The following is a 23,184-nucleotide window of genomic DNA, read 5'->3' as shown; positions in this document are numbered from 1 at the left end:
TGTAAGTTAGGTGGCCAGGTGAGAGGAAACCCCCAGCTGGCCCCAGGCCAGCCCCGGGACATGGGCTGTTCTGGTGGTGCAGAAGAAGCCACAGCCAGGGGCTACTGTCTGTCACCAGGACAGGCAGCATCCTGAGGAATGCAGAGCAGTCTCTATATCAAATGCAAATACAGCCTCTGAATTTTCTTTTGCTTTTTGCTTTTGCTTGGTTGTTTTAATTTGGGGCAGCTGTCCTTTGCAGGGAGAACGATCAGTACCAGAACTGGTTCCTGAAAGGGATGGTCCAGTGGGCAGGGAAAACCTGAGTTCAGGTGTCCATGTCTCATCATGAATGTGCTCAGCCTTTAACCTCTCCCCACTTCATTTCCCTATATGTGAACTGGGGTTAAAAATAAGCTCCATAACTACCTCTTAGAATGATCACTAGTAGCAAATAAAATAAATGTGAACATACTTTGAAAATTGTAGAACCCTGTTCAGATGTAATAATTGTACAATTATCTCTACAGGTAATGGAGGGAAAAGGTAATATAAAATCCCCCCCCCAGTGTACCAAAAATGTTTAGATTTATAATGAAAAATTATTTCTCATTTGGAAAAAATATATAAGATCTACCAATACCAAGTGTCTTTGAAGACAAATCAATGATAATAGATGTGGCTGCACTTTGCTTCTGGAAATACACCTTTTGTTATAACGTATTACCAGAGTTCTTGTTACAAAATTCTCATGACCATGAATGCCTTAGAATAAGATCCTCCTCCTCCTCTCTCACCCTCCTTGATATTTCTTGAATAAACCAAAATTCTATTCTACAGTAAATGCTGGCCTATTGATATCATGGTATAACTCTTAACAGATGAAGCACAAACAGAGTATCGAGTAGAAGTCGATTATTTTCTCCTGCAGTTTAGAGGCTATCTTCAACAATATCCAAGGAATCGTATTAATATTTTGCAAAAAGGGTTGAGTGAGTTAAAGGCATTGGCCCGAAAAATAATAAGATGATAGTGTTCTGCCTTAAAAATGCCCCAAACCGTTTCCTAGAGCTCACCTGTACTTGGAAGATAAAGATGTAAAAAGTATTCCCTCTAAAGCACCCATCCTGACAATAAAGCAACACATTCATTTCAAATTAAAACTTTTGGTTATACCTTCCAGTAGTTCAGTGTCTTCTCCTACCTTGTTTGGTGTAACTTGGAGAAAGAACAAAACATCCTTACAAGCTTTGATGCCACTTTTCTGTCCTCCCTGGCAGCACGGCCGCTGTGGGATTCCCGAAGCCCTGGTACAGAGATACGCAGAGGACTTGGATCAGCCCGAGAGGGACGTCGCCACCAACATGGACCAGATCCGGGTCAAGCTGCTGCGGAAGCAGCATCGCATGGCGGTAAGCAGCCCAACGTCCCCATTTAGTTCCAACGCTCAAGTGACCAGCACCACCGACAGCTGCCACGTAGGCAGGGTTCATGATGGCTATAGCAGGAGACACCTGGGGAGAAAGTAATACATGCTCAGCCTAGAACTTTTTGAAAATACAATTTTGGAAAGGAAAAAAAAAAAAAGAAAGACAGAAAATTATCCATATTCCCAGCATTGCAAAGAAGTTTTTGAAAATCTGTCTAAAGAACTCAAAAGTTCAGTTAGGAATAAGTTCAAGAGATCTATAATATATCAACTACAGTTAATAGCGATATGTTATATACTTGAAAATTGCTAAGAAGTGTTAGCAATTTGTAGTGTTCTGATCAGAAAAAATGATAGAGTAGGTGATATCATGCATAAGTTAAATAGCTTGATTAACCCATTCCACAGTGTGTGCATATATCAAACCAACGTATTGTATACCATAAATATATGCAGTTTTTATTTGTCCATTAAAAATCTGTCTAGTCATTTCTGTGCACATGCACAACAGCTAATGTACAGTTTTGAAACCCAGTTGTTTTCAGTTATCAGATCATGAATCTGTTTCTCTGTTAATAAAAAATTCTTTTATATTATCAGTACAGTGGTCCCCCTTATCCCAGTACCCATGGAGTATGTGTTCCGAAATCCCTGATGGATTCCTTGGGCCCTCTCATCAGATAATGCTGGACCCTATATGTACTATGCTCATATTTCTTTTTCCTTCTTTCACAATTTCACAGATAAAAGATTTTGCTCTTACTGTAGATCTTAACAACCTCAGCATACAATTGTTTTCTTTCCTTAAGTCAATAACTTTTGCCTTTTCACTTAAGGGAAGCACTTTATGGCTTCTCTGTGGCATATCCAACTTGCCAGCATCACTACTCTTGTATTTCGGGGCCCTTATGAAATCAAACAAGGGTGTAGTGAACACAAGCCCTGCACTGCTGCGATAGTTGATCAGGTAACTGAGATGACCACTAGGTAACTAAGGGGCGGGGAGTGTAGACAGTGTGTATTTGCTGGACAAAGGGAAGATTCACATCCCAGGTGGGATGTAGTGGGACTGTATGACATATTATCCCGCTGCACAGAATGGTGAACAATGTAAAATTTACAAATTGTTTATTTCTGGAATTTTCCATTTAAGATTTTCAGACCACAGAAAACGAACCCATCCAGGGGAGACTACTACTGTCTTTCAAAGTATTCTAATACTGTGTTTCCCCGAAAATAAGACCTACCCATAAAATAAGCCCTAGCAGGATTTCTAAGCATTTGTGCAATATAAGCCCTACCCCAAAAATAAGACCTAGTGATGGGCGTGGCTACGCAGCGTATCTGCACAACCCATGCATTTCGTCACAGAGTGGTAAAGAAGACGAGAGCCCTTCTCATCTGCCCCATCGTGACAGCTACTATCCCAGAGGTGACCGGAAGGGTGTGGGCAGCCCCACCAACAAGGTCGGCTCCCCCTTCAGGTCCCGGCCATCCTGTGCATGCTGCAAGCTGAGGCTTTGAGGGGAAAATAACACATCTCCTGAAAATAAGCCCTAGGGTGTCTTCTTGAGGAAAAATAAATATAAGACCCTGTCTTATTTTCGAGGAAACATGGTAGGTGAATGTAGTATCATTAAGCCAATCCCATAGTTCTGAAACATTTAGACCTTTTCCAGCTTTTTATTTTAAATAATATAGTAAAGGCCATCCTTGTTAAAAAATCCTTGTAGACTTACAAGATTAATTTTGGAGGATATATTTTTTTGAAGAGGGTTTGCTTCATCAAAACTGTACAAAGTCTCAAGGATTTTCACGCTCGTTAGCAAATCACCTTTTGGAAAGGTAAATAAATAATAAAATATAAATTTATAAATTTATATTTTATAAAATATTAATTATTTATAAAATATTAATTATTTATAAAAATAAATAATAAATATAAAAGGGCTTTCCCTTTTATATCTACTAGTCAAGGTTAAACCTCCAGTATCCTAGCCAACACTTGATATTTTTTGCATTTTAAATTCTTTATAATTATATTAAGTTTTTAGTTTTCTGATTTTTTAATGTAGATTCAAAACATAGTAGAAAATCTACTTTATAAAACTCCCACCCCTTGAGTATCCTTTTTCACACTATCACACAGGTGACAGGTACATCTCTTCAAATCTCCTTAGGGCTCTCGTGAAAGACTATATCACAGTGAGACAAAATAATAGGACATAAATGCTTAGTCTGGAGACTTGGACGTATTCAGGTTGGATCTAACTCCAAACACCTTGTAGAACCTTGTAGAACCCTTCTTTGAAGATTTGTTTCACCTTTTAGAATCCTTCCTGCTAGACTGGATCTTTGACGTCTCACTACATTATCACTTTCTGATAATAACCCACCAGTGCAGTATTCCAATACTATCCCTTTTAGACACGCAAGAAGTAGCCCTCCAACGGCACATGTAGAGTTGCTGTAACATTGCTTTCTGTATTCGCTTTCTTCGTCTGTCCAGATCCCAAGTGGTGGGCTCACGGAAATCTGCAGAAAGCCCGTCTCTCCTGGATGCATTGCGTCTGTGTCGGACTGGCTCGTTTCCATCGGTCTGCCCATGTACACCGGCACCCTCTCCGCGGCAGGGGTCAGCACGCTGAGCCGAGTGCCTTCTCTGTCCCACACTTGTCTTCAGGAGGCCGGCATCACAGAGGAGAGACACATAAGAAAGCTCCTATCCGCAGCCAGACTCTTCAAACTGCCGCCAGGCCCCGAGGCCATGTAGCCAGGCCCTCCCTGGACAGGAGCCACCCTTTCACTGTGCTTACGATGCTGATGCAATTCCTCCATCTCTGGACGTGCAGACCAGATCCAGAAGAAAGGCCCAGCGTGTGGCCAAGCGGAACGCAAAAACTTGGCACAGGACTGAGGACCCTCTCTTCCAGAAAAGCCCCCTGAAGGAAATTAGTGCGGTTCTCTTTGACCTTCAAAGAAAAGACAAGCACTTATTTTTATTTTCGGAACGCAGAAGATGGCAACTGGCTACAAATGCTGTGCCTCCAGTCTGTCTTTGTGCACTGGCAGAGGCTGGGAGGAGTGGGAGGACAGCCTGTTCCATTTATGACAGTGCCCTTGCCCTTCTGTCACCCTGAGGATGCCGAGGGCCAGACGGGCTTAGCTAGGCCAAAGGAACAGACTACTGTACACTATTGACCATGCTCATTTGTTCAAAAGTTAGAACATCTGGCTGCACCAGGAAAACAAGAAGTCCTATTCTCCTTTAGATAAACAAGAGACATTTTAATAATTGCTTTCTAGCAATCAGTTTTTATTTGCCTTAATATAAGCTTTTAAGCAGTTATCTATCTAGTGCCCACAGCCCTGTAACCATAGTTCCAAATCTTCAGCTTGGACTGCCATCTAATGTCTGGGATGCTTTCAGCAAAAGTGGGCTTTTCTAATATCTCATTCTAACATGGCTTATTTTGTAGGGGTGTTCGTCAGGCATACATTTCATCTTGGCTTTTGGTTTTTAAACTAACTACAAATCTAGTAAAAAGCTATCTGGAATTCACAAAGATATTGTACGTGTGTGTTCGCGCGCGTGTGCGTTTATAGGACCTGCCTTTCGTTTTAGTCAGTTTAGTACTGTTACCATGTTGGTCACTGCGCTGCAGTAGTGACTTGGAACCTGACCATTTCCATTCCAAAATTCATTCATCAGCTAACGGATCACCTTTGCAAAAAGTCGTCGTAAGGTTGCATATTTCAGAAAGAAGTGCTTAAAAAGGGAAGTCGTTTATAACATGTTTTTTTTTAAAAGTTTTCTCAGTTTTATAATTAAGATGTTGTTCTCCTTCTTATTTAGATAATTCTTTTAATTCAAACAAAGGTTCATTATGGAGCCAGACAAACTACGTTAGCCATGTGTTAAGTATGTGCATATTTCATTTGTTTTCCAACTGATTTCAGCATATTCTATCCTCTTTTAGTCTAGTGTCAGATTTTCTAGCAAACAGCAAATTTATACGACTAAACTATTAAGGTTTCCATTTCTTACAAAATGAGTTTCCTTTACATTCTCATCATGAGCACTATTTTAAGCATCACATGTGATCATTTATAATAGAAACACCTTGAGCGCAAGGCCTTGGTCAAAAGCTCTATAATATTTCATCTACTTATTAAAACAAATGATTTCCCTGGGGGCAGGGGGAAGTGATTTCATTCATCACAAAACCATTCTGAGCATGTGCTTTATCTCTGGATCCACGTTTCTAAAGAAAAGGACATTCTCAGATGATGTATTTTTTTTTTCACGCTTCGGTATGCATTTTTAAAAATAATGTTTGTTACTTTAATAGTATTCACCTTCTATGAGATGCCATGTGAAGAAGTTGTGGACATGTAGAATAAAAAGGTAAAGCTGCCAAATTTCTATTGAACTCTTAAAAACAACTCATTTTTGTCCTCTTGGGTTGTGGCCTAGCCCATTAGGAATGTAATGAGGCTGCAGGGTTCTCCCATAACTAGAGCATTACAGCTTGTTTCACGTGCAGTGGTGGAGATGGTTGCTGTAAAACGGGCTTCTCGTCCTGCTTTCGGAATATCTTGGCGTGACATTCTGAGGTTCTGGTGAGATTCTGCTCATTGTTTAAGCTGAGCAAAAGCACCACACAAAAGTCATGTAGAAGGTAATGAAGGAGAGGGGGAAATCTCATGGGAATTTCCAAGTTGTAGTTCATTCTCAGTGTAGGATTTTCATTTAGCTAAAGGTGACACCAGAAAAGGGAGCTTTCTGGAGTTTTTGAGAATGCCAAACCATATTTTTATCACTATTCTTTGGAAATCAATGCCTTTGCAAAAGCAAGTCAAATTCAGGGACCGTGAGTAATTTTCAGTGGGAATGTCTAATTTGAGGGGTCTGAGGTTGTTTTTACTTTATTTTGTTGTTTAAAAAATTATATATATATATCTCTTTAGTGTTTATTTGGTCTTCTTTTGCTTTGAACTTTTAATTTGGTCTGAGAAAAGCCTGAATGTTTGTGTGTGACATTTGACTGAGGTGGGTGAGGGCCACCTGTGGATGTTAGCGGACAGGTGGCTGGCTTCAGCAATATCCAGTTTTAATCAGTTGTTTTTGGTACAGAATTTTGAGTAGCAGCGAAAATTGTTGTCTTTGGAAAGCACAAAAGAAACCTGGAAAGGCAGTTCGGCTCAGGTAGCTACACATCACATTGTGTGTAATTTTTATGTCAAAGCTGGCTGGATAGAAATGCAGCCAGCTCCAACTACTATTTACATTCCCAGATAACCAAGAAGCAGATATCTTTTCATGGCCTTGCCTTAGTCAGAGGCCCTTTTCTCTGTCCTGACCCAAGGAGTGGGTGACATTGGAAATTACTAGTCTAGGTGGAAATCAGTTCCTGATACAGTAAAGTTTGCTTTCATAACTGCAGCAAAAGAGGTCATCTCGCCAAGTCACTGCTGCATGTGTGTACTGTGTTATTTTCAGAAAAAAATTTAATAGTCTGAGTCCAAGTTATCTTGATTTTAAATTGATAGAGAAAAGAAACTGTCAAGCAAGTTATATAACAACTAACAACATTGCACTTTCTGTATATGAAATCAATATTTAAATAACTTATTTTTCTCCATTGCTGTTCTTAAACATTGTAAGTAGCTGTAATATACCAGTACCAATATGTTCTCACAATTGCTTCAGCCCAAGAAAGCTGTGTATTGTTTTAAAAATTGTAAAAAATTATTGTGATGATTCATTTAGCAAAAAGAAAGGTGGACAGAGGGTTTCCCTGTGTATCAAAACTTGTCTATAATTATGTCATCTATGTACCTAGAAAAAAAAAGTAAATAAATTCCTTCAGTTGAATATGCTTCTTTTGTTATTCCTTGAGTAGAAGACCAAAGATAAATGGAGTAGAAATTAAAGGGAATTTATAACGTGTGGTCAAAGAATGAAATATATTGTGGAAATAGTTGTGGACAATTATTTCTGCCACATCACCAACACTCACTCTCCTGACATGCACCTAGATTCTCTTTGCCAATTTATTGCATTTTTTCAGATATGCAAAATTGAGTCATATGATTACAGCATCTTAGACCAGAATAAGCTTTTTGGTAGTCATCCTTAGTCTAAGCTTAGCGTTTTCAAATGAAGAATCTGAGCCCACACAGGTGGTTGACGTGCTCACTATCATACAGTTAAATGGTAACACAACCCACATCTTCCACTGAGAGAGAGAGAAGGAAAAAATAGATAGGTTTGGATATTCTAGAAATTAATCAACTTGACAAAATGCGTTTTCAACATTGTTTTACCACAATTAATACAAAAATGTGGGTTTTTTTTATTGCGGGAGGAGGATGTTTGTAATAATATTGAGCAGATAATATATGCACTTGAGACAATAACAAAAAAATCACCCTCTCTTCCCAGCCACCTCATTCTTCTCAATACAGGCAACTATTATAACCAGCACTGGCCTCTTTTCAGAAAGACTCTATTTATAAATATAATTGTGTATGTATTTTTCCATACAGAAATGCTAGCATGTTCTTCACACTTATTCAACTCTGCTTATAAATTAATATATCTTAGAGATCCTTCCATGTCAACATCCTTCTATTCTCTCAAGGGCTGGGTAGTATTCCTATTATGCAGGTCATGTATTTAATCTGTATTCTATGAAAAGTATAACCTTTTGCTGTTATAAAAAAAAAACTTATGAATATCCTTATGCCTGCATCACTTAAGATGGGGAATAGCTGTATTAAAGTTACATGTGTTTTAAATTTTGATATAGACTGTTTTAAACCCACCTTTGGGTTTCATTAAAGGACACTTCACTACAGTAGGGTTCACTTTTAAATCCCCACTCCTCCAATCCGTTTTGTAAATGGGGGTATTTTATGTATTCTTACAGTGGGGACTCATCCGAAATGATCCATTATTTTAAAGAACTAACCATAAATCTCGTCTAATTTATCCCAAGCTAATCCCTAAGATTAAAGAGACCAAAGAAGAGATTTTTTTTTTTCTTAATGATTTCTAAGAAACCTTGAGCACTGTTTATTCTAACCTCTCTTCATATATGGATATTGACGTTGCATTCACTTAGAAGTTATAAAGAACATAAATTTGATTAAGGAAAGGAGAAAAAAGAAGAAGGTTGGTAGTCATTCTTTAACCACACAACTCATTTTGGAGCCCTTAGAATGATAACTATTCTCACTCTCACCTATGAGGACCCTCTCAGCAAACTGTATACAGTACTTCTTTGGACTTTGAGCGCGCATTCATGCACGCGCACTTGTGTGTGTGTGTGTGTGTGTGTGTGCACGCACGCGCGCTCGTGAGCTCGCATGAGAGAGGAAGAGGAAGAGAAGGGAGGGTACAGACCTACATTCATTCAGAATATAGGTCTGTACCTCTCATCCGGGGACCACAAGCAACCTTACTTGGAAGCATTCCAATCCCTGCTACCTCACCCCCATCCAATGCTAATTCAGAGAGGAACACTGAAAAGAGAATTTAGATGTTACCTTTTGTACACTTAACAGCTGAAGATCTTAATCTAACTGGGTTTGTGTTTGATATGGTAGGATCCCAGGTTACTTGTGTAGGAGCCACAGTAGTTAAGGCTAATCTGATTGGAAATTACCAACATCCCCATCCACCCTCAATGGACTCTCCCCAAAACATGGGTAATGAATATGGTTGGAACCATAGAAGAGGCCTGTACAAAAGGCTGTGGGAACTAGAGGGAAAACCAACTCAGTCTGGGGAGAGAAAAGGCCAGAAAAGGTAGTTGTATGAATTATAATGGAGTGCCATGTGCTAAGAACGGTAGACTCTGTTAAAAACATAACAGTCTTAAAAAGTACAAGATAATAATTGATCAATCTTATTTTCTGTGCTCCCAAACTCCTGATCCACCTGCCCTTCACCCTGAGTGATTTTCTTCCTCACTTAGTAGAATGATGGGAACCATCCGCTGGGCCTTACTTGCAACCCCTGCCCCGCAGCCTCATCTAGTCTTTCCTCTCTGCTTCTGCCATGACAAGGGAGATGTCCCTCGGTCTGAGCTCAGGATCCTGTCCTGGGACCCCCACACCATCATTTATTCCATCACTGCTCTGTAGCTTCCCCTTGGACATATCTACAGTGGATGGGCGGATGCTGTTCTTTCCCAGCCAGTCCATATTCCTCTATTATGATATTTACACTCTGCATTTCCTTTGGAAGAACTTCACTTTCCACATTTTGAGTGGTTCTGGCACAAATTTCCATCGTGGTGTCCCGCATCCTCCTCTGAGCAGAGAACAACTCATGCCAGGCCATTCAGGCTCCCTTTCCTTGGAGCTGGGCTTGGTTTGGAACTGAATCATGTGGGTGGTGGTGCCAACAGAGTCCATGGAGTCCAGCAATAAGGCACCATCTGTCTTTCTGGCCTTTCCGATACTTGTTCAGCCTGTCCTTTAATTCCTTATACCAAAGGTCATCAACTATTTTTGCTGGTGTACTCCTAAAATAATATTCAAAAACTAACAACTCCAGAGGAAGGAAATAGCAGAGGATATAACAGGTGGAAAACCATACCATGCTCGTGGGTCAGCAGAATCAACATTGTTAAAATGTCTATACTACCCAAAGTGATGTACAGATTTAATGCAATCTCTATTAAAATACCATCATTTTTCACAGATATAGAAAAAATAATTTTACACTTTGTATGGAACCAGAGAAGACCCTGTATAGCAAAAGCAATCCTCGGCAATAAAAACAAAATGGGAAGTATCAATTTACCAGACTTCAAACTATATCACAAGGCTATAGTAATTGAAACAGCATGGTACTGGGACATTGACCAGTGGAACAGAACAGAGAACCCAGATATAAAACCATCCTCATATAGCCATCTAATCCTTGACAAAACAGACAAAACATATACTGAGGGAAAGAATCCTTATTCAATAAATGGTGCTGGGAAAACTGGATAGCCACATGTAGAAGACTGAAACAGGATCCACACCTTCACCTCTCACAAAAATCAACTCATGCTGGGTCACAGACTTAAACCTAAGGTGTGAAACTATTAGAATTCTAGAGGAAAACGTTGGAAATACTCTTCTAGACATTGGCCTAGGCAAATAATTTATGAAGAAGACCCCAAAGGCAATCACAGCAATAACAAAAATAAATAAATGAGACCTGATTAAATTTAAAAGCTTCTGCATAGCCAAAGAAACTGTCAAGAGAGCAAACAGACAACCTACAGAATGGGAGATTTTCACAAACTACTCATCTGATGAAGGGCTGAAAACTAAATCTATTTAGAACTCAGAAAAAGCAGCAAGAAAAAATCAAACAACCCTATCAAAAAGCAACATGAACAGACACTTTTCAAAAGAAGACAGAATAATGGCCAACAAACATATGAAAAAATGCTCAACATTTCTAATCATCAGGGAAATGCAAATCAAAATCACAATGAGATATCACTTATCTTCAGTGAGAATGGCCTTTATCAAAAAGCCCCAAAAGAATAAATGTTGGCGTGGATGCAGAGAGACAGGAACACTCCTACACTGCTGGTGGGACTGCAAACTAGTGCAACCTCTGTGGAAAGCAATATGGAGATACCTTAAAGCAATACAGGTAGATCTACCATTTGATCCAGCAATCTCATTACTGGGCATCTACCCAAAAGAACAAAAAATACTCTATAAAAAAGATACCTGCACTCAAATGTTTATAGCAGCACAATTCACAATTGCAAAGATGTGGAAACAACCCAAATGCCCATCATTACATGAGTGGATTAATAAAATGTGGTATATGTATACCATGGAGTATTATTCAGCTATAAGAAACAATGGTAATATAGTACCTCTTGTATTTTCCTGGATGGAGCTGGAACCCATTTTACTAAGTGAAGTATCCCAAGAATGAAAAAATAAGCACCACATGTACTCACCAGCAAATTGGTATTAACTGATCAACACCTAAGTGGACATATAGAAATAACATTCATCAGGCATCGGGCAGATGGGAGGGGGGAGGAGGGGATGGGTATATACATACATAGTGAGTGTGATGTACACCATCTGGGGGATGGACATGTTTGAAGCTCTGACTCTGGGGGGGGAGGGGAGGGTAACACACATAACCTAAACATTTGTACCACCATAATATGCTGAAATAATCATTAAAAAAACTAAGTAAACACACACACACACAATACACACACACAAACTAAGGACTCCCTGGCATATTTTTAAACTGCCATCTAAAAGTTCTTAATTGTAAGTTTAAATAGTTCCAAAACTATAAATTTCTGGCTTACTATACATATTTGCATTTTAAAATAAAACTGCAAGATCACTTTAAAACATATATCCAGTGGAAAATAAATACGATAGCAGTTTGATACTTATCGTTGCCCATTTAAAGCACACAAGAACAAGCAATTTAAAAATGTTATTCATCTTCTCTTTTCTCTTTGAGACCTTGTATCCCTTCTACTTCCTCCACAAATTTTATCCTTAATGCAATAGATTTTTATATGTAAGAGTTTTAAATCATCTGATCATATTTCCCTATAGTAAAAATGTATATGAATTGAAATTTAATTTCCTTGCATTTCTTTGGATCATTTGGCTCTACCTGTGAAAAATTCTCCCAATTGAGTTATCCATATCGTTATTATTATCAAATAATTTATCAATATATAGCAGTATTATAATTTTTAATAAATCATGATGAATTGTAGAAACTAAAGCATTTTTGGAAATGTCTCCCACTGGATGGCTGGTGAAAGGTAGGGAGCAATGTATGGTGTTATGATTATAGGTGTCGCAGCACCAGTTATATCAGATTTGCCTAATCATGTGGCACCCCAGACATTTTCACAACCTGTTGAGATGCAGGTATTTTGTGTGTGTGTGTGTGATGTGAGAAAAGGATGTTTATGAGAGAAGAGATGGGAAAGGAGCACAAGTAGGATAACCAGGCAGATGAATTTTAGGACTGTATGGATCTAGAAACAAATTCCCTCATTAAAGCTGCCCGAAGCAGTTTTGGAAAGAATACCAGACTGAACACCTTTTGGATAGCTGCATGGGATTCTTCCCAAACATCCCTTTCCTGCTCGGGAGCCAAAGTTGTGTATTGGTTTTGCCTGTGAAGAAAGATCTGTCAACTAGAGCAGTGTTAACCATTATTTCCTTGCAAGATTTCTCTCTCAAGCCCACATCCCCCTTGTCTAGAAAATCCCACCCCCCCTTGCTTTTCTCAGCCAAATGTGTTGAAAGACTTTCCCATCCACTGTGACTTCTTCCTTAGCCTCCATATATCCCCTGCCCACTGCTCCCTGGATGCAACCCAGACCACCAATGGAAGCAATGTTTCTGTTCGCTAAATCCCTGCCTTCCACCGCCATGCCCTCTCGGCAGCATTGGATGGTGCTGGCCTTCGCTCCCACCTCCCCTTCCTGAGCTCCACACCCCCAACCCTCTCTTACCCGCCCCTGTCTTGATAGCCGCTGCCTCTCTGCATCCTTGGCGGCCTCTTCTTCCTCTGCCCACCCTTTGAATGTTTGGGAACCTCAGACTTGCATGCCAGGGCCTCTTCTCACCCTTGGGGATCTCCCCTCTGTGGTTTACTTTCCATCTCAAAGGGTCAGCTTCCAGTGAAAGAAATAATCCCAGACATCTATCACCTGACAGCAAACATAGCACTTTTAAGAGGATGCTGATTATAACAAGAACAAACCACTTGTTACTATGCTGTCCCAGCTGTTTGCTTGTTGGACCACCCATACCTCCTCAAGTACCATCTCAATTTTTCCCATTGTGCTGGGTTAATAGCTGGGCTCTGGAATAAAGCCAAAGAAGTAAAATCAGGGGCTGTATTTGGCTGGGGAGGCAGAATATCATCATTCATATATATATATATATATATATATATTTTTTTTTTTTTTTTTTTTTTAAGACAGAGTCTTGCTCTGTTGCCCTGGCTAGAGTGCAGTGGCATCATCACAGCTCACAGCAACCTCAAACTCCTGGGCTCAAGAGATCCGCCTGCCTCAGCCTCCTGAGTAGCTGGGACTACAGGCACTCACCACCATGTCCAGACAAAGCACTATGTTGCATGCTTGAGGCCATTTACCCACTTTATTCATTCAGTGAACACTAAGTGGCCATTTATTATCTGTGATGTACCAGAGTGTAGACTCCATGAGAGCAGGGACTTTGTTTATTCCTGTGTTCCCAGCACCCAGAACAGGGCCTGTCACCTGGAAGTGCTGAAATAACACATATTGGATAACAAGGTTCAGAGAAGTTAAGACACTTTTCCAGCCTGACACAGCCAGTAATTACAGGACCCAGATTTGAACACAAATAGAATCCATGCTCATCCATGAACAGTATAATTATCTCCAGCAATGACTCTCCCCTGAATTCCCTGAACTTTGCACATTCAATTCTTTTCACAAATAGACATTTTAAACTTAACATGTTTCAAATGGGATGCCAGTTCCTCCCCTCAAACCTCTGCCCACCCACTTCAGTTCCCATCTCAATTAATGGCAACTTCCAGATACTCTCTGTTTGCAACCCTTAGTCACCCTTGTCTTCTTTGTTCTCCCACATTCTACATTCAGTCTGTCAGGAAGTCCTGTTGCCCCTACTTTCAAAGTCTCTCCAGAATCTGACCCTTTCACACCACCTCATCTCTACCATGTATGCCCAAGCCACCGCCACCACCCTCTTCTGGATTGTCCCATGGGCGCTGGCTTTCCCTGCCCTCATCCTACCTCCCCTTGCGGTTCAGCACATACAGTCGCCTGGGTGCCCCTAGTATGGACCAAACGTTTGTGTCTCCCTCAAATTCACATGTTGAAGCCCCAACCCCTGGTATGGTGGTTTTAGGAGGTGGGGCTTTTGGGAGGTGATTAGACTTGGAGGAGTCACGAAGGTGGGGCCCCAATGGTGGGATTAGTGCCCTTATAAGAAGAGGAAGAGACACCAGAGCTTGCTCTCTCTCCCTCCACCATGTGGAGAAGCAGCCAGGAAGAGGCCCTCACCAGGAACCGAATCTGTTCGCACCCTGATCTTGGACTTCCCAGCCTCCAGAACTGTGATAAAATAAATGTTTGTGGTATAAGTCACCCAGACCATGGTGCTTTGTTATGTAAGGCAGTTCCAGCAGACTAAGACACAATCTATAAAAAAAAATTAGGAAAATCATTCCATTTCACTGCTCAAAACTTTCCTGTGGCCACATTTCTTTCAGGGTCAAGGATAACACCTTGGCAGTAGCCTAGCAGACTCTGTGGAACTGTTTCCCCTTACCTAGTGGCCTCGTGGCCACACTATGCCCTTCGGTCACTCTGAGTCAGCCCTACAGGCTTTCTCATTGGTCCTCTAGTTTATCAGACAGCTGTCACCTCCCATCGTTGCTCAAAGGCGGCCTCCTCGGAGTCAGCCTGGCCGACTCCATGGTCTGACACTGCCCCTCCCTCACCCTTCCCAGGCCTCGGGTCTCCAGCTGCTACTTGCCCCGTAGCTTTATCACCTTCTAACGTACTACGTAGTTTATTTCTTCATGTTTATTGTTTATTATCCATCTCCCCTGCTACAGGGTGAGATCCTGGGACGCACAGGTTTGCTCTCCGGTGAACCTGAACCCTCTCCACTTGGCACACGGTATTTGTTGCATGAATGGCCTTCCCAGACTCACAAGGCCTTGGTTCCTAAATGCTAACGCCGGGGGGGATCTAGTTAACCTTCTCGTTTTGTAGGTGAGGTAACAGAGACCCAAGGAGGTGAGAGGAGCAGCTGAGGCCATACACGGCCGGCTAGGGGCAGGATAAAGAGGCAGCTCCTCTCTGCCCATCAAAGCCTTAAGTGGAGCACGTGGGCTGCCGCGGCTTGGAAAGAAAGCAGAGCAACCAGCGCAAACCCGGAGCTGGTTTCAGCCGGCGAGCTCTCGCAGAGGGAGCTGCTATGCAGCGTGCGGCCACCGGGGGGCACTGCTCCGCCGGACTGAAGGCTGAACTTGACCGCGGGAGGAGGAACTTCCCGGAGGAAAGTGTCCGCGCTGCAGAGCGGGCGCGGTGAAACGAAATGCGGCGGCGGGAGGGGGAGCACGACCGCCACGGCCCTCCGGGGTGATCGGCGAGACCTGAGAGCTGACACCAAAACACCTATAAAAACGCCCTAGGACAATGACGCTGGGTGACTGATGGACCTCATCAGTGCTTTAATACCCGAGCCCGGTGGTGGCCCAACTCCGTGGCCTGCACCTGGGGCAGCTCAGTGTGCGTCTCATGCTGGCGGGAGCCCTGCTTCCTATTGGAGGAGCAAGGTGAGGGAAAGCAGTGTTTAGGTGACTCTGAACCGAAGTCCTAAGCGTCGGGTGTCAGGCAATGGGAGGAAACACCAGAACACCGGGCTCTTGTTTGTCTGCATGGCATTTCGTTGCTACTGGCCGAGAATAGCTTGATAGCACAGTAAGAGCAGCCAGCTGCCACCATTCAACCCCGATGCGCAGTGACCTTGCACATACCTGAACAGCGTCCGTGCAGTAGACGCTGTGATTCCCGTCGACAGCTGAGGCAATCGGAGTCATGGAGGTCACGGGTAGAAGAGATGAGACTTGACCTTGGGTTATTTTACTGTGAAATAACCGCTTTGGTGTAACCACTACTGAATAATCCCCTGGTTGTCAGCCTGAGCTGCGTATTAAAATTACCTGGTGTAGCAGACAGGGGTCAGTCAGAGACACAGAACCAGTGGGAGATATATATTTAGAGCTCCATTGCCCGGAATTTGGCTTATGCCGGTGTGAGGTCTGGGTAGGCGAGTCTGAGATCCATGGGGCAGCCATCAGGAAGGGCGGGCTGGAACCCTCGGTCACCCGCGCCAGCTGCTGTCCACAGTGAGTGGACGTTCGTCACCCGGGAAGCCTCAGCTTTGCTTTTAAGGCCTTTTAACTGGTTGATTCAGGCCCACCCAGACTGGGATAATCTCCCTTAATTAAAGTCAACTGATTATTCACAGATTTAATCACAGAGTTCATCACATCTACAAATGCCTTCGCAGCGACACCTAAGTTAGTGTTTCACTGAGTGACTGAGACGGTAGCCATGTTGACACATCAAAAACACCGTTTCATTTGGGAAGCTTCTGAAAAGAAGGCTGCTGGGTCCCGTGCCAGACCAGCTGAATCCGAACCTCAAGGGATGGAGGCCGGCAGTCGTGGGTTTTTTTCCCCAAGAACGCCAGGGTTTTCTGGTGCATAGTGAGGGTCAAGAACGAACTATGAGCGTCCTCAGTGGAGGCGTCCCTGGGCCTTGGAATCTGACTTGAGCCCCCAGCGCTCGGCTGACTGCGGCAGGATCTTGGCTCTGTGCTTCTTGCTCTGCGACCCCAGGCAGGTCCCTTCAGCTCAGCCTCCATGTCATCATCTATGCAAATAGGTGCTGAGGGGAAAGGGCCCCACCCACCTTTATCCGGCAGCTGTCCTTGCTGTCTGATGACAGAACTTCGGTGTCCTTTGGTCTTTTTATTCCCAGCCGGAGGGCATGAATCGCGATTGGCCCAAACCCGTCCTAGCAGTGTTGGTCTCTTCCTCGGTAATCCCCTTCACCTGTTCCCCTTGTGGCCTGCAGCGGGTGCAGGACCTGGTTCTAGCCAACAAGGCGCAGGGGAAGTCGGCTAAGGTCTTTGGGGTGACATTTCCTTCACCGACAGAGAGACTCTCCCGCCACCTGGCAGGCAGCGGTGAGGATGGGAGTGGAATGGCAGCCGAGTGGGACCATGAGCTGAGGGACAGAAATCCACCTGCCAGGATGGAAAATGAGAAACCAGACAGAGCTTGGGTCTTCGATGGCACTGTGGGGCCAGGGCACCATTTCCCACCTGTGGTTATGAGGTAGTTGCTCAGAACACGTGCCCGGATCAGCAGCGTCAGAGCAGGGAGCCGGACAACGAGCTGCAGCCGTCTCTCCACAGCGGCGTGGCGTGTGGCTGGGGCCTGCACAGGAATTTTGGAGATGGAAGATTCTCAACTCGATGATGAACTGAACATGGATTCCACCTGGTCTGTGCCTCCACATAGAGAAAAACCTCCTATTCACCACAGGCTCTGCCAGGAACTAGTAATTAATCCCGAAAGGAGCACTCAAGGCCCTCCACAATACAGCCATTCCCCATCCCAGTCAGACGTGCCCTGTCTCCTCAATGTCTCTGGAATCTTCTGCGGTGATTCCTATTTTCGTCTTTGCACGAATTTCTTTCCAAGCCTAGAGTCCTCTCCCCATCCTTCCATCTGAGCCCCGAGGTCTGAAGCCAAGCGTCCTGCCCCAGCAGGCCTCACATAGCTTCCGTCAACACCAACCCTCCCGACAGCCCACAGCTGGCTCATGGTGCCCTTGGCCTCGGAGTCACAGAAGAGCCTGTGGGCGGGGTCTCAATACCAGCCCAAGCCTGCAGAGCATCTCATTTCTTCCTCTGTTTCTTCCTAAAAAAGCAATTTAAAACCATGTTTGAAAGTATCACAAATTGGCTGAAATTGTGTTCAATGACATTTTGCTATCTCTCCTACATGCGCCTCGGTTTCCTTAAATATGTCTGTCGTTCATCGAAAGGACCAATAATAGAAGTAAGAGAATACTAACAGCTTCAAGTTTGTTCCGTCTCTGAAAATAACTAACCATTTGATCCGCTTTCCCAATGCGAGGTAGACTTTTTCTATTTAATTCAGTTGTCTCAGTCCTCACGTGCCCAAATTACAAGGCGTCTCGTGTCTCTCCCTCTGGTGCCCCTGCAAGAAATTGCCTGAGAATCCCAGGATTTGCTTAACTCGAAGAGGCCTATCTTGCTTCCAAACAACAGGCTGAGATAAAAGCCAGAGAAGGCTGTCCACTATTGACGGGCGCCCATTTTCCACCATAGTAATTTCTTTTGCCATGGAGTCACTGTTGGAAACTGTGTCCCTGTGGTTAGTGTGCCGTTGCTGTCATCACTCCAGATAAACTCAAAACCATAGTGGTATTTTATTTTAAGGCAGGGCAAAGGACAATCCCAGTCTCTCCAGTTATGTCTGTTTGGGGATTAAAGTCCCTAAAGGGGATTTGCCCTCAGCCTCACAGAATGCTCTCTTTGCCTGGGTAGTTTGTTGTTGTTGTTATTTTTAAAGATGAGGTCTTAATTTACTCTGTCATCCAGGCTGGAGTACCGTGGTACAATCACAGCTCACAGCAGCCTCAAACTCCTGGGCTCAAGCGATCCTCCTGCCTCAGCCTTCTCAGTAGCTGGGACTATAGGCATGTTCCCCCTGCCTGGCTAATTTTTTTTTCTCATTTTTTTGTAGAGACAGGGTCTTGCAGTGTTGCCCAGGCTGGTCTTGAACTCCTGGCCTCAGAGCTTGGGTAGTTTTATTGGAGGTACTTAAAGCCTCAGTTAAATAATCTGCCTAAACCAGCCCCAAACCTAACTTCAGGTGGGGCATTGAGCCCAGGTTGGTATCTCAACTCACACTTCCCTGGAATGCCTTCCTGATCGGGTGCCCGGGGCTACTGTCTGAACCATCTCAGTCCAAGAAGTTCTGATCACACTGCATTCTAGAGAGGAGAGAGTTAGGGGACTCGCACCCTTTCTTTCCCAGGTGGCAACTTGGTCCTTATTTAAGAATGTATTTACTTACATTCTTCCAAATGACCACTTTGTATAACAAGAGATATAGCGAAGACAATTTTTCTAGCCACAAACATCCCAGGGTAATTAATGACTACAGGTGCCATTGACGTTACTGCACAGGGGTGACTGGCATATCCATCTACACAGAGGACTGGCTGATGCTTTGTATTTGGCAGTTTCTTCAAGTCTTGCTTAGCCAGACTGGTCAGAGATTAGACTGTAAACTCGGAAGGGATCAAGCTCCCTGGCAGGGAGCTCTGGTCAGATTTCGGTGAAGCCACGTGGGACAAGTCAGGGACTTTTCACTGGCCCTGACCTCTCCCCTGGCTGTCCTTCCTTCCATCATGGCCTTGATGCATCTATCCCACGCAGCTATCTGGGAGGGCAGACCCGGGAAAGTCCCCCATCGGGAGGACAAGACCCCTTTCTGAAGGTCAAGTGGAGATGGGGCAGCCCCAGGACAGCTGAGAGCAGGCTGAAAGCTAACCCCTCTCTCCTCTTGACACATGGTAGGACAGGGCTTGGGGACTGTACACCACCACGGCATGTCAGACTACGACCACACTGCCCCCTGGCCCCTCGAATAGCTCTTCTGAGGTTAATTTCAACAACTTCTCCATTGGCTAATGCCAATCCCCTCCCAGCTCCAATAAGCCTCCTCTGGGCTCCTCTCTCTGTGCCAAGCTGAAAATCTGTTTCAAGGGATTGTTTGTGGAGCAGTGGGGAGTGGTAGGTTTAGAGGGAAGGAGAATAAAGAGGGAGACATTCGAGGTTGCCCCAGATCTCAGGATCTGAGACTTGGACCAAAAAAAGTCCCCCTTTCTCCTGGTTTGAGTTTATTGCCTCAGAATTGGACATTACTGCTGCATGGCCTAAGTGTCTGTTGAGGGCTTCCTTGGGACAGATGAAGGCTCTGCAGAGACCTGCAACTCCATAGATCTGCAGCTCCTGCAAAGCTCTGAAGTTGTTTGTAGACCTGATTCTGTGCCGTCGTGCTGCACACAGAGACAGTGTGTGCATTTCTTCCATCTTCCTAGGGAGGTTTCCAAAAGTTTTCCAAGAGCCCTTTCAGCTGTGGTCTAAATTCAGGGCCTTGGCACCACCCGAGGGAGGAGACTCATTTACTTTGGCACTTGGGCACTTCCTATTTAGTCCCAGGCTCTGAATGTATGGAATCGGGCTTTGCTGGGAGGCACCCCGTAGTAATTCTCCGTGCTGTCAAGGCAGATGGAGACCGCTGCTGCCCAAGCCATCGGGGACCTCCCATTCTTGCTCCTCAGAAGCCCTTCCCTGCTGGCTTTGAGGTTTAAGGGGGTTGCCCACAAGAACACATTTGATGAGGGGTTCATGCTGTTTGGATCGTGGAGGATGTTACAAATACTCAGATTTTTCTTGCAGATAATTTTCCCTCCAAAATCAGAAAAAATGCATCCCGTTCATTTGGAGAAGCTATTCAAAAAGGTGTATCAAGAGTGAGTTTCACAATTTTTTTCTTCAGGCACAGTCAGGTGAGGCCACATATACGCTTGATGCGGGACCGCTGGCATCGCTCTTCAGCTCTCTAAAAATGTACAGATTGGACAATTCATTTCCTCTGTTAGTTTTGGCAAGTTAAGGAGAGGTGAGCTCAACAGCACCCTTTACTTTTCAACAGCCACCCCCAGGAGTGTGTCAATTACTTGGGTGCCATGAAGGTCACCAATTTTGCTAGTGTCCAGCACTCGCTTGACTACTTGCTCCCATTTTTCTACCCAGGAAAACAGTGAGTCGTCAAGAAGAAGACACCTAAGAGGCTGTCCCTCCAACAACACTAGTAGAAGGCTACCATGTTTCACCCGAAGGCTGATGCTCAGCCCTGCGGTCTCACTGTCCCAGATTTCCCCAGGGAGTGGGGTGCTAAGCCACACGGGAGCTGGCCTCACTTCTAGCATTTGCTACACCACGCGGGCTGTGGCTGTGGCTGTGGCTGTGGTGGGTGGCATCTGAGGTCTGAGCTTCTGTCCTGATTCCCCTCACTCATCGCCGGGTGCTGACTTGCTCACTTTTCTCAAAGGGATGGCAACCAGAATCCGTCTTCACATTTAGTTGCTTTATGGAACTTTATAAACTGTATTATATTATCCTCATTTTTGACTTCTTGGCATTTTTATTGACTTTGGCAGGGGATGAGGCTGAGCAAAAAGGTGTCTTGGAAGTGGGAGGTAGGGGAAATTGAGTGCTTTCTCAAGGAGTGATGACAAGTAATTCAGTCTCTACTCTTTCTCCCTGACTTACTATTTGTTGCTTACTTTTCTGTATAGGATCAAATCCAAAAAAGGGAAAGTGGTCTAAAATTTAGAAGTTTTTATTTGAATAGTTCAAGTAAAGCACTTTGCACATCATTTTTTTAAGTGAAGTTCTTTTTTAATGGGTTGAACAGGCCTCCTGCTCCCACAGTGCTGAGGTAGACTTCAGAGCCTGCATAGGCATCGCACCAGACTATACTTATTTGCCCACTTATCTGTTCCCCTCCCTAGACCGGACTCCTAGAGACCAGGGACTTGGCTGCTGCACCATTATTCCCCCACCATGCAGCACAGTGCCGAGTCTATGCCAGGGCTCAACAGATACTTGTCAGATGAACAGTGCACACTCATAAAATATGCCAGTGCCTTTTTTTTTTCTTTTCTTTTTGGAGGCTACCCCAAGGGAGAGTGGAATTGAACAGAAAAAATAATGTGCAACCTCTGGACTTCAGTTCTGTGCTCCAGCCTGGGCTTGCCAGCCTTGGCTACTCTGCCCTATTTTCTGGTTCTGCCTTCTGGGACATTGGTTTACAAACTCTACAACACAGTTAAGCATCTCAGTCTTGTCCCTATCTTCACTGGCCAAGTGGTCAGTGGGTCAGTTATCCCGTCCAACACCACCCATGCAAATAAACAAGTATTTCCTCTTTACTGATTCATTTGACTAAGGCCTGGACAGAACCACACGACCCTTCCACCACAAGTCATGAAGTATGTCATTGTGTCCTCATGTGAGTAAGCATTGTGGGGCAGGAACTTTCCTCTTTCTCATGTTTAAAACTCATGCACTGGTGTTTTGTTTGCCTCCCCATGCAGGAGGCAGCAATGAAGGCAGGGGCAGGACAAGAGAAGCAGCAGGGGACTCTCAGTGGGTCACCCAGAGAGGCACCTAAAGCTTCCAGAACAGTATTTTATGTGCATATAAAGGGCATACAAATGGCTGACAGTTACATTTGTGTGATTAGTTTCCCCAATGTAAACCTCAAAAATACCTGACTGGTATGTAGAGAGATCTAGGTCAATCAACTCCAACCCTGAAATTAGCTTTTGCACAGAGCATTTTAACTCAGAGGGTCCACAAACTTTAATAGAAGAATTAGATTCTTCCCACTAAATTCTAAATGCAGTTTAGCATTTTCTTCAATTATGAATGCAAGCAACAATTGCCAGTATTAGCACCATCTGTGAAGTCACCAGTATAAAGCACAGCTATTTTCATATCACTTTACAGTAACTACAAGTACCCTGTGATGTCTTTTACACAAATCACTACTTAGAAATTACGTAGCTATTGGGCCCATTGCTAGATCTTTCTTTAGAGCACTGATAAAGAAGCACTCATATCATTTTATGTACTAGAGTTCTCCGGAGAAACAAAAATAATAGGAATATATATATGTATATTATATATATGTGTGTACGTATGTATACAAAATAAGGTATTGGCTATCACAATTATGGAGGCCAAGAAGTCCCACAATCTTCCATCTTCAAGCTAGAGACTCAGAAAATGTGATGGTATAGGTCTGAGAACCAGAAGATCAATGGTGTAAGTTCTAATCAAGAGCAGAAGACTGATGTCCCAGCTCAAGCAGTCAGGCAGAGACCATTCCCCCTTCCTCCACCTTTTTGTTCTATTCAGTCCCTCAATGGATTTCATCATGCCCACCCCCATTGGGAACAGCCATCTGCTATAAATGGCATTGAGTTTGTGATTTGATTCTCAGCTTGGTTGTTATTAGTATGTAGAAATGCTAGTGATCTGTGTACATT

At 43.7% G+C, this 23,184-nt stretch overlaps 1 protein-coding gene across 2 annotated transcripts in view; it reads left to right on the top strand.

The window, feature by feature from the left end:
• The window catches only part of SASH1 (SAM and SH3 domain containing 1), a 176,041-nt gene extending 168,755 nt beyond the window's left edge, over positions 1-7,286 (top strand). For both annotated transcript variants that reach the window (XM_076002878.1, XM_076002879.1), the window contains 2 exons: positions 1,260-1,391; positions 3,918-7,286. In XM_076002878.1, coding sequence (XP_075858993.1) covers positions 1,260-1,391; positions 3,918-4,181 — 396 coding nt within the window. In that variant the 3' untranslated portion in view covers positions 4,182-7,286. The remainder of the gene's footprint in view (positions 1-1,259; positions 1,392-3,917) is intronic.
• The last annotated feature ends 15,898 nt before the right edge of the window (positions 7,287-23,184 follow it).

Source organism: Microcebus murinus, chromosome 5 (genome assembly GCF_040939455.1).
Source record: "Microcebus murinus isolate Inina chromosome 5, M.murinus_Inina_mat1.0, whole genome shotgun sequence".
Lineage (NCBI taxonomy): Eukaryota > Metazoa > Chordata > Mammalia > Primates > Cheirogaleidae > Microcebus > Microcebus murinus.
Note: the sequence above shows the minus strand (reverse complement) of the source record. Positions and strands in the feature narration are given on the sequence as shown.